Source organism: Equus asinus, chromosome X (assembly GCF_041296235.1).
Source record: "Equus asinus isolate D_3611 breed Donkey chromosome X, EquAss-T2T_v2, whole genome shotgun sequence".
Taxonomy (NCBI): Eukaryota; Metazoa; Chordata; class Mammalia; order Perissodactyla; family Equidae; genus Equus; species Equus asinus.
The window spans coordinates 39058511-39069942 of NC_091820.1; the positions used below are offsets into that span (position 1 = coordinate 39058511).

Consider the following 11432-nt stretch of genomic DNA (forward strand, 5'->3'; position numbering starts at 1 on the left):
ATGGATAAATAAGTGGAAGGTTGCATGGATCGATGATGGATAAGTTGGGAAATGGACAGATGAATGGATAGGTGATTGGATGAATAAATGGGTAGATGGATTGGTAGTTAGATAGGTAGGGGATGGACAGGTGGGGGATGTAAGTGGACAGATGGATGGCTAGGGGAATGCATGGATGGATGAGTAATGAATGGAAAGAGTAAAGAGGTGAATAAATGATGGGCAGGGCTATGGATGGATGGACAGATAGATGGGTGGAGGGGGATACATATGGATAGGTTGGTGAATAGTTAGGTGGATGGAGTGAATATACAAATGGATGAGTGAGTAGGTGGGTGAATTAAAGACTAAATGGACAGATGGGCACGTAGAGGGCTTGGTAGAGTGGTTGTGTGGGTGGGAGAATGGATGGATAGGTAGGTGGTGGGTGGGTGGAGGGATGGAGAAATGGACAGATCAAGAGTGTGATGAGTGAGCAAATGGAGGATTGTATGGGTGGGTAAATGGATTGAAAGGCTAAAACTGGCCGTGCGTTACTGCTCCCCCATCGCCACACACCTTCAATTACTAAAGATGAGGCCGCCTCTGTGTGCCATGCCCTGTGCCATCCCCTTTCACATCACTCTACTGAATGCTCCCACAACACTATCGAGTTGGGGTAACTGTTCGACAACTGAGGAAACAATGCAAGTCACTTGCTCAACAACACAGCAAGTCAATGGCAAAGCTGGGGTTTGAACCCACCAATGCTGGAGGCACTGGGTACCCAGTACTCTTGCCACTCAGGAGCAGAGCCCTCCAGGGGAGGAGGTATGATTTGAGGCTCCTGGATGTGGACAGATGAGACAGACTGCCCTTCAGAGTGGGGCCTTCCTGGGAGAGAACCTGGTATGGGGGTGGGACCTGGCTTGTCCCCACATGCACTCCCCTTACCGCCCATTTCACATCTGAAAACGGGAGGACAGGGCTCCAGCCCCACAACAGCAGTCTTGGTTAGAGCAGGGCTCTAACCCATGGCCCCCCCACCCAGGGAATAGCTTTGGGGGCCTGGCCATCTAGAGAAATGCCCCCCACCAATTTTCCCCTCACCTCCCCCTTCTTCAGCTCTTTTACAGCCTGGGGGGCAGGGAGGGGACACAGCGCTGCATCATTCCCCGTGGCACTCCGCTGTGGGGCCATTAACAGACGCCTCTCCATCGATCGGATCTGCTAAGTGCTGCTGATTCAGACGGGTGGGGGTGGGGACCCCTGGGGGCAGAGTGGGGTAGGAGCTGGGCAGGAAGATGGGGGAGTCCAGGAAGGAGGTGGGGAGAACTGGCAAAGCTCCCTGCCACCCCCATTTTCCAGATGACGCGACTGAGGCCCAACCAGCTTTGTAAGAGGCGGAGTCTCCCCAGGGTCCCTCTCGTGCTGTCCTAGGGGAGGGGGCTCTGGGAGCCACGAGGCCCCTCCCTGCCTCTCTCTCCATCTCCCGGCAAGCTCAGAGGGGCGGGGAGAGAGAGCCAGAGGAGGAGGAGAACTCGGGCAGCTCTGCAGAGGGGGGCAGGAGCTCCGGTGTTTGGTACCCCCAGCCCCACCGCTGTGGCCGCTGCTGCAGCGGGGACACAGGTGAGGACGGCCCTATGGGGAGGGGGAGGGGGCCACTAGCAGCGCTGTCCTTGTCATTCCCTGGTCCAGCCCCCACACCCTAACCCATCCTGGGACAGTCCCCAGGGGTCCTGCTGGACCTTGTCCTTCCAGAGCCTCCTTCCAGGGACCCAGCCCCCTCCCCCTGCCTTGCTGTCTTCTCCTCTCCCAGGCCTGGCTGTGGCTGTTTCTCCTCTTCCTTCTCCTTCTGCTGCCGCTGCTGCCACTGCCACTGCCGCTGCCCGGCACACACCGCCAGCCCCTCGGGGTGTGGTTTCCCCAGACCAGCCCCCAACGGTGGGACGCAGACTTATCCTGGCCTCCCCCATCAGCCTCCTGCAAGGCCCAGCAGCCCCCACTTCCTAGAGACACACCCAACTCCCTTTCAACATCCCACCCAGCTCTCCAACCCATTTTGGGGGGGACCCCCTCCTCCTGTTACCTTAGTCTTTTTCAATCCTCTGGGTTCTCTGGGGCTGTGCCCAACTTCCTTCCAGTTGAGCCCCAGCCCCGCGGGATTCCCCAGCCTTTCCTCCCGCCGGAACTCTTGAGAGGGCACACCAGGCTTTCTCAGCCCCCCTAGGTACCCCTCGCCCCGAGAGACCTCTCAGCCTCTGAAAAATAACCCAGCCCCATATCTACCCCTTTAGATACCCCACTCCCTTTTCCAGCCCCACTAGGGGGCCCCACCTCTCCTTCCTTCCCCAGAACTCCTGTAGAGTGTAGACACCACCCCCCCCAGGCTATTCTTGGCAGCTCTAGGCACTCCCAAGACACCTTTCAGCCTCTTTCCAACCTCCTGGCTCTATAGCCACCCCTTACATGCACCGACCCCTTTCCTAGATCCACGAGGGCGCTCCAACCCCCTTATCTTTTCCCCAGAAGTCTTGAGGGTGTAGACAACCCTCTTCACCTTTTTCAGACCCTCTCGAACCCCCTCCAGACACTCAGCCTCTTTCAAACACCTCTGGTCCCATTTCTCCCCTCTGAATGCCCCAATCCTCTCTCCAGCCCCGCTAAGGGGTCCAGTTCCTTCTTCCTTCCCTCAGAACTCTTGAGAGTGTGGACAACTCCCCAGTGTTTCTTGCCTGCCCCTCAGACACCCCCAGACATCTCTCAGGCACATGCTGACCCTTCTAGAATCATCTCAGTGGCTCTAAACACTCCCTCAGATCCTTCTTGGCCCCTCTAGAAGCCCGTTTTCAGTTCCTAAAGACATCCCGCAGGTCCTTCCCAGACCCTCTAAATGCCCCGAAAGCCCCTGCCTGTCTCTCTAGTTCCTCCTCCTGGTTCATCTTGGCCTCTCTAGACATCCCCAGTTTCCTTGTGCGAGTGGCCCAGGGCCTCTCCAAGCTCCCACCATCCTGGAGACAGCCACATTTTCCTAACGGCCAGCCTCCCAAGTCTCCGCGGGCCTGGGGCTCGGCACGATGGCGGCAGGTGTGGCCACGTGGCTGCCTTTCGCGCGTGCTGCCGCGGTGGGCTGGCTGCCCCTGGCCCAGCAGCCCCTGCCCCCGGCGCCGGGGGTGAAGGCATCTCGAGGGGATGAGGTTCTGGTGGTGAACGTGAGCGGACGACGCTTCGAGACATGGAAGAACACGCTGGACCGCTACCCGGACACCTTATTGGGCAGTTCGGAGAAGGAGTTCTTCTATGACGCCGACTCGGGCGAGTACTTCTTCGATCGCGACCCGGACATGTTCCGGCACGTCCTGAACTTCTACCGCACGGGCAGGCTGCACTGCCCGCGGCAGGAGTGCATCCAGGCCTTCGACGAAGAGCTGGCCTTCTACGGCCTGGTGCCGGAGCTCGTGGGCGACTGCTGCCTTGAAGAGTACCGGGACCGCAAGAAGGAGAACGCCGAGCGCCTGGCGGAGGACGAGGAGGCCGAGCAGGCGGGCGATGGCCCGACCCTGCCGGCCGGCAGCTCCCTGCGCCAGCGGCTCTGGCGGGCCTTCGAGAACCCACACACGAGCACCGCGGCCCTCGTTTTCTACTATGTGACCGGCTTTTTCATAGCCGTGTCGGTCATCGCCAACGTGGTCGAGACCATCCCGTGCCGCGGCCCCACGCGGCGGCCCCCGCGGGAGCAGCCGTGCGGCGACCGCTTTCCCCTGGCCTTCTTCTGCATGGACACGGCCTGTGTGCTCATCTTCACGGGCGAGTACCTCCTGCGGCTCTTCGCCGCCCCCAGCCGCTGCCGCTTCCTGCGGAGTGTAATGAGCCTCATCGACGTGGTGGCCATCCTGCCCTACTACATCGGGCTTTTCGTGCCCAAGAACGAGGATGTCTCGGGCGCCTTTGTCACCCTGCGTGTGTTCCGGGTGTTCCGCATCTTCAAGTTCTCCAGGCACTCACAGGGCTTGCGGATTCTGGGCTACACACTCAAGAGCTGTGCCTCGGAGCTGGGCTTTCTCCTCTTTTCCCTTACCATGGCCATCATCATCTTCGCCACTGTCATGTTTTATGCCGAGAAGGGCACAAACAAGACCAACTTTACTAGCATCCCTGCGGCCTTCTGGTATACCATTGTCACCATGACCACACTTGGGTGAGTGCAGACTCTGTGTTGGGAGCTGCCCCATCAGTCAGTTACACTCACCTTTCTGTAAAATTAAGGTTAGAGAAATGATCTCTTTCTATTTGAGCTTCAGTTTGCTCATCTGTAAAAACTGAGGGAGTTGGACTAATCTCCAAATCCCTCCCAGCTCTGACAATTCCTTGATTTTCCAGGACAAGAGACTTAGGTTCAAGGATTGTCTTAGCTGCACTCTTTCTGTTGACCTTGTATTCTCTAGGCCTGCTTTCTCCTCTGTAAAATGAGAAATGACAATCCCCTCACCAGGTTGAGGGAATTCAATGATATCATGGTTGTGCAAGTTCTCTGAATGTTTCTAGTGCAAGATAAATACGGTACTAGCTTTCTATCACCCCTTTTTCCATCTTGAGGACTCCATTTTTCCCAACCCTCTAGAATCATCTGTTGTGTGAGGCACTACCTCTGTGGCTTCGTGATTCCTTGATGTTCCCCAAAACAAGATCTTTTCAGCATTACTTTTTTATTGCCAATCCTTGAGAGGGACCGGTTGGGATAATAGCATCAAATGGAATCACCAAACTCAGGTTATTCTTAAAGACATTGTCTAGGGCAGATATTGTAATCCTTTTCTAAACTTCCATCATTGGGATTAGGGATACAGTTGCTGCTCAGTATCTGCTGAATGGATGAATTGGGGTTGCTCAGTACCTTAATACAGAGACACAAAAATTGATGAGGTTTCTAAGGGTAGAAATGAATTCTGGTTGGAGATTCAGGGTTGGATCGACAAACAAATACTAAGCCCTGAGAATGAGTTGGAACTGGGTATTTTGTTACTTTGTACCCCCTTCAGTCCTCACAACAGCCCTAGGAGAGTGAGTGGCTGCCCGTGTCTCATAGTTGAGGACACCGTCTGAGATGACACATCACAGAACCAGAAGTGGCCAAGTTGGAGAGACTTTTAATTGAGTCAAAATAAAGAAATCAGGAAGAACCACCCTGTGGGGGAGGGGTACACAGCCTGAGCGAAGGCTGAAAACTGCAGAGGCTGCGTTTCCATGGAGGGGTCTGATTGGTCCTATGGTTAGAACAAAAGTATGCTCTGTGATCTTGAGCAAGTCAGTTATGAACCTCCCTGAGCTTCGGTTTCCCCCTCTGTGAAACAAGTTGGAAAGGTTGGCTCTGCTCTATCTCCATGGGACGGGGAGTGGCATGGAGAAAGGGAAGGGGGAGTTTCAAGGCTCCTCCCTATTTTTTCATGTGAGGACAGTTTCAAGGCTTCCCCTGGGGGAATAAGAAGGGGTCCTACCTAGAGAAGGTAAGACAGATGCATGCAAACCCAACAGAGCACTGCTCTCAGGACTCAGAGCCCCTCAGCTGGCCTGTGGTGGTGGGACTCCCCCTACCAGGAGGTTATATTTACTGCCTGTGACTTCCTCCTTCTCCCTATGCTTGGTATTAATAGATTTCCAGCTGACTCAGATGCCCAGTGTGCAGCTCAGATGGGGGCAGCAGATGGTAGGGGTGAGGGCCCGTTTCCCATTTGACCCCCACTAGTGGCCAGAGAGGTCATTCCTCACATTTTGCAGAGCAAGAAACGGAGGCTCAAAGAGTTTGAGTGCCTGACCAGGTTCGCAGAGTGAGCTGGGTTGGATGGGATGGAGTGGGGGACTGAGAGGTGGGTACTTTTCTTGACCTTGGCCTACCTGCCCCCCACCCCAGCTACGGAGACATGGTGCCTAGCACCATCGCTGGCAAGATTTTCGGGTCCATCTGCTCACTCAGTGGCGTCTTGGTCATTGCTCTGCCTGTGCCAGTCATTGTGTCCAACTTTAGCCGCATCTACCACCAGAACCAGCGTGCTGACAAGCGCCGAGCACAGCAGGTAACAGCACCTTCCACCTGAGTCCCTCCTATTCCCCACAGCCCAGGCCAGTCTACTACGCTTGGGTTTCCTTTATCTCCTCCTCTCTCTGTAGAAGGTGCGCTTGGCAAGAATCCGGTTGGCAAAGAGTGGTACCACCAATGCCTTCCTGCAGTACAAGCAGAACGGGGGCCTTGAGGTGAGTAGGGGCCCGGATTGGGTTGGGGGTGAGCGTTGATGGGAGGAGGAAGGTGCTGACCTCGTCCCTCTGCTCCATCCACTCCAGGACAGTGGCAGTGGGGAGGAACAGGCACTGTGCGTCAGGAACCGTTCTGCTTTTGAGCAGCAACATCACCACTTGCTTCATTGTCTAGAGAAGACGACGGTGAGGCCTAATGAGAGGTGACATGGCAGAATGAAGGGGGTCCCTCTGCTGCCAAGGCAGCTCCCTCCATGGGATGGGAGGCTCACCACTAACTGCAGAAACCACACAGGGCTTCCTGGAAGAGCCCCAATAGAGCTGAGCCTTGAAGGGTGGACAAGGGAAGGGAAGAGAGAGCAACTTCCAGAAAGGAAGAAAGAGCCTAAGCAAAAGCCTAGGGGTAGAGTCAGCTCCTGTGTGGTGCCTTGTGACCCTCTCTCCCTTCTGCCCACAGTGCCATGAGTTCACAGATGAGCTAACCTTCAGTGAGACTCTGGGTGCTGTCTCGCTGGGTGGCCGCACCAGCCGCAGCACCTCTGTGTCCTCCCAGCCAGTGGGGCCTGGCAGCCTGCTGTCCTCTTGCTGCCCCCGCAGGGCCAAGCGCCGTGCCATCCGCCTTGCCAACTCCACTGCCTCGGTCAGCCGTGGCAGCATGCAAGAGCTGGACACACTAGCAGGGCTACGGAGGAGCCCTGCCCCTCAGAGGTAAGGACCCCCCACCTGCTGGCTACCCCTGGGGAAGCTCAGAGCTTGGACCAGGGGATACGAGATTTCATGATTCCAGGTCTAGCAAGTCAAGCTTGAACCCAAACTCCAAGCTAGGAGCTTGGGCTTATCTTGCCTGGAAACCCTAGTTCTTCATTTGTTCTTTCAACATTTATTGAGCATCTACTATGTGCCAGGCACAGTTTAAGGCATTTTGCAGTTCACTATAGGAGTTTAGTCACTTTAGGCAGTGAATAGAACAGACAGAAATCCCTGACCTTCTGGAACTTAAATTCTAGTGGGATGAGACAGTTAATAAACAAATACTGTACACAGATGATATAGTATGCTAAGTGCCAAGGAGAAAAATAAATCAGGGATGGGGGATAGAGAGTGTAGAACAGGGTGTGATGCAGTTTTAATAGTGTGCTCAGGGAAAGCTTTGCTGAGGTGATGTCTGAGCCAAGACCTGAAGGAGGTGAGGGAGTGAGCCATGTAGATATCTACAAGAGCTTTCCAGGCAGAGCAAACAGCCTATGCAAAGGCCCTGAGGCAGGAATGGGTCTGCATGTTAAGAGACACAGCCGGGAAGCTACTGTGAGTAGAGGAGTGACTGAGGGGGAGAGTGGTAGGAGGTAAAGTCAGAAAGGAACAGGGACCAAATTTTGTATATCTTACTATCAACTATTGTGAGGGTTTTGGCATTGTAAAGAGTAACCATAATAGATAACATTTTTGTGTGTGTGCTCATTATGTTCCAGGCACTATTCTGAGCACTTTGTATCATTTATTATCTCATTTAATCTCTCCAGCTACCCTATGAGGTAGGAAACACTGTGATTCCCATGTTACAGATGAGAGAAAAGAGAATTTGAGAGTGGTTACAGGGGGAGCAGGATTCGACCCCAGGACTATCTGACTCCAGAGCCCTCACTCTGTACCACCATAATGGAGGGGTCAGGGAAAGCATTTAGCACAGTGCCAGGGACTCAGTAGGTGCTCAATAAATGTCATGATTGCCGTGGCAAGTATTAGGATGACTTTTTAAGAAACTTCCATTTTCCCACCCTTATCTACAGCCGCTCAAGCCTCAATGCCAAGCCCCATGACAGCCTTGACCTGAACTGCGAAAGCCGGGACTTCGTGGCTGCCATCATCAGTATCCCTACCCCTCCTGCCAACACCCCGGATGAGAGCCAACCTTCCTCCCCTGGCGGCAGCGGCAGGGCCAGCAGCACCCTCAGGAACTCCAGCCTGGGTACCCCTTGCCTCCTCCCCGAGACCGTCAAGATCTCTTCCCTGTGAGGGGCAGGCCTGGCCATCCAGAGGGCCCTCTTGATTCTTGGGGACTCCTTTCCAAAGCCATATTTTGGAGAGGCAGAGAGGGGCAGGCCTAGGGACCCCTTCTGCCCCCCACTGAGAACTATGCAATGGAGTTTCGTGGAATGGCCTACCTGGTGGGGAAGTAGCCAGGGAATGGGAAACTGCCCCCATCCCAGACAGTTTTCCTGGTGGGGGCCAAAGCGCTGGGCTTCCTCAGGCCCCTGGCCTCCTTGCCTCAGCACAATGGGACTGGCCCCTCTCCTCCAGCTGGCCTCCTGCATGCTCCTCCCCTCGGGCCCTTGGGGTCCCACCTGACATCTGAGCTCTGGCCTAAGAAGGAGAGGTGAGACTTCCTCTTCTCTCTGGCTGGGCTATGGAGGTTTGGAGGTTCAGAGGAGAGAACCCTCATGTCTGATCTGGCCTCTAGGAGAGGTCCCCACCCTCCACCAGGCCCAATAACTCTCAAATTCTGAAGCTTGGAATGCAACCACAGGCTTCATGGGCTGTGCCTCAGCAGTGACCTGCCACCCCCAGACCTTGGCTCAGGGGTCAGGCTGCCTCTCCCAACACACACAGATAGCACAAACATCACCTCCCTTCCCTGGCTGCTGGAAATGGGTTCCCGCAAGCCCGTCCTCTGCTGGGCCCCCAGCCAACTCTAGCAATAGCAGTTGCTGCCGTAACATTATGCAAAGCCTCTGCCCAGTTTGCTGCAGCATTTACATCTGCCCTAATCAGAGGGGCACCTCTAACTCCTCCTCCTCTCTTCTCTGGTTTGCTTCCTTCCTGGGTTGGGCTGGAGTCTGGACTGGCTGAGATAAGACCCGGCAGCCAGCAAGAGCAGGGCTGTGTTTGGAGATCGTGGGCTGATTCCATGTTCTCGGGCAGGAGTCCAGCATCAGGGCTGGGGCCCGGGTTGTTCCTGAACTCTGGGAGTTTTAGGAGGCAGGAGGAACTTATTGATCTCCTCCTCCTCCCCCACAATGCCTTTTCACATATTCCTCTCTCTTCTCCCTCTTGGGTCACCTTCCAGAACTCTGTGTCTGCTCTCAGGCTGAAATCTGGCATCATCTCAGGTTCCCTGTTCCCAGCGCTGTCCCTGTGGAGTTGGAGGCTGACAAAGATGTAGTTTCCATCAGTCAATAAAACTGAGAGGAGAGATGAGGATGAGCACCTCCTGGCTCTGTGGGTTTGGGGGCTGGGTTGGACTAGGGGGTTAAAAATACTCTGATTTCAATTCCTTTCAACTAGTAGAAGCGCTAGTGTGGGTAAAGGTATGGGAGGTGGATGGTTGGTGACGTGTTCTAGAAGATGGGGATCTAGGAGAAATGAAAGGGTGGTTTGAAGAGTTGAATCTACAGCCAGCAAGGCAGGCTAGGAGGTCCAGAGGCATGCTCCTTGAACATCATCTGCTCCAGCTCCCTCACTCACAGATGGGGAAACTGAGACCCAGAGCAGCACACGCTTCATTAGAGTAGACTTAAACCCAGGCTTCCTAACAGCAAACAGCTCTGAACTGAACCCTGATGAAAAGCATCTCAGTTTGGCAAAATGCCCTTCCTTGTGGATGTCTCCTACATTCTCTCTTCTGGGCTACTGGGTACACTAGGCTAGTGTGTGACTGAGCTCTGTGGAGGACTGAGAAGACAGACCTTGGATTCAGGTCGACCTGGGTTCCAATCCCTGGGTGAGAAAATCACTTCTCTTGCCTCAGGTTGCTAATCTGTGAAATAATCATTCATTTATTTACCAAGTATTTATTAACTGCATATCATGTGCTAGCCCTAGGGATACAAAGATGGGCAAAGAAGACATCATCTCTCATCCACAGAGGTGAGCAGGGAAGGCAGACAATTAAGCAGTTATAATATAGTACAGTAGAACTAAGGTGGATGGATTATAGAAGCATGTAGATGGCAGGAGAACCTAACCTGGCCGACACACGAAGAATGAGTTGGAGTTAGCCAGGCAAAAGACAAGGATGAAAATGTTTCAGGCAGAAGGAATAGTATGTGCAATGAATGACCTGGCGGTTAGAGAGCAAGCTCAGGGCCTTCGGGGAACTGAAATTAGTTCAGTACAGCTGGGGAGGAGAGTGTGGCTGTGATGAGGGTGAGGATGTAGAGGTAGGCCAGATTAGAAAAGGCATTTGAAGCTATGATACAGATTTGGGACTTCATCCTAAGAATGATGGGGACCTCTGAAGGCTTATGAACGGGAATGTCCTTCTTAGGTTTGTTTCAGAAGGATCATTCTGGCTGTGGAGAGTGGATTATAGAGAAACGGTCCCAGAGGGAAGAAGAGCAGTGAGGAGGCTTTTGCAGAAGTCCAGTTGGAAGGTGATTGCGGCTTGGACCAGGTAGTGGCAGTGAGTTGGAGAGTCAAGAGATTTGAGAAAGAGAATTGGCAGGATTTGGGACTGACAGGTATGCAAGAGTTGAGAAAGAGGGAGCAGTCAAGGTTGACTTCCAGGTTTCTAGCTTGGGCAAAGGCTGGACGGGGGGTGCTATTCACTGTCAAAGGGAACATCAAAGCTGTTAGTGCACAGTGCCAGGTACATAGTAAGTACTTGGTGAAGGTTAGCTACAATTCTTATCGTAAGTTCAGGTTTAGATATGTAGTGCTAGCCAAATATCCAGTAGGGAGGGGGGATGTATGGGTCAAGTGAGATTGTCATGAGAAGATTCCATGTGATAATGTGCATGGGCATTTGGCACAGTGCCCTGAACACGACAGGCCCAGTAAACGTCAGTCTTCTCCTCTCACTGTCTCATGAGCAGAAAACACCCCACAGTAGCCTGTTTATTACTGACATCCTTCAGGGAAGAATTTCAACTAGGGTTGGCATCTGAAGGGAGAAGTTTAGGTGGCACTCAGAAAGGCTTTCTGATGGTCTCTCTGTCAACCTGTTGTATGGCTTCACTCCTAAGACTGGCAGCAAGTCCTCACCTCTCACGACACCTTCTTGGTTCATGAGTTCATCGAACCCCCTAACTACTCCCTGAGATAGTCTGGGTAGGCATTATCAACCCCGTTTTACACATAGAGAAACCCAAATTTGAGACACAACGACTTGCTCGAGGTCATACAGTCGGTAATGGTCCATCGGCGCCTGAAACTGAGGTCCTCCAGACTCCCAAGCCTGAGATCCTTTCTGCTGCACTGTCATGCAG

At 53.8% G+C, this 11432-nt stretch overlaps 1 protein-coding gene across 4 annotated transcripts; it reads left to right on the forward strand.

The window, feature by feature from the left end:
• Window positions 1–1482: 1482 nt before the first annotated feature.
• On the forward strand, window positions 1483–9523 carry KCND1 (potassium voltage-gated channel subfamily D member 1). Of its 4 annotated transcripts, none has more exons than XM_070502945.1 (8): window positions 1483–1608; window positions 2936–4177; window positions 5888–6050; window positions 6145–6228; window positions 6316–6414; window positions 6686–6936; window positions 8016–8194; window positions 9293–9523. In XM_070502945.1, exons 2-8 carry the CDS (start codon window positions 3057–3059, stop codon window positions 9403–9405), a joined length of 2010 nt encoding a protein of 669 aa, XP_070359046.1. In that variant the 5' UTR covers window positions 1483–1608; window positions 2936–3056; the 3' UTR covers window positions 9406–9523. The 4 variants fall into 4 exon arrangements, with proteins under 4 accessions (XP_070359046.1, XP_070359049.1, XP_070359047.1 ...); XM_070502946.1 differs by having other exon boundaries at window positions 1502–1608; window positions 3022–4177; XM_070502948.1 differs by lacking the exon at window positions 9293–9523 and having other exon boundaries at window positions 1493–1608; window positions 8016–8377.
• The last annotated feature ends 1909 nt before the right edge of the window (window positions 9524–11432 follow it).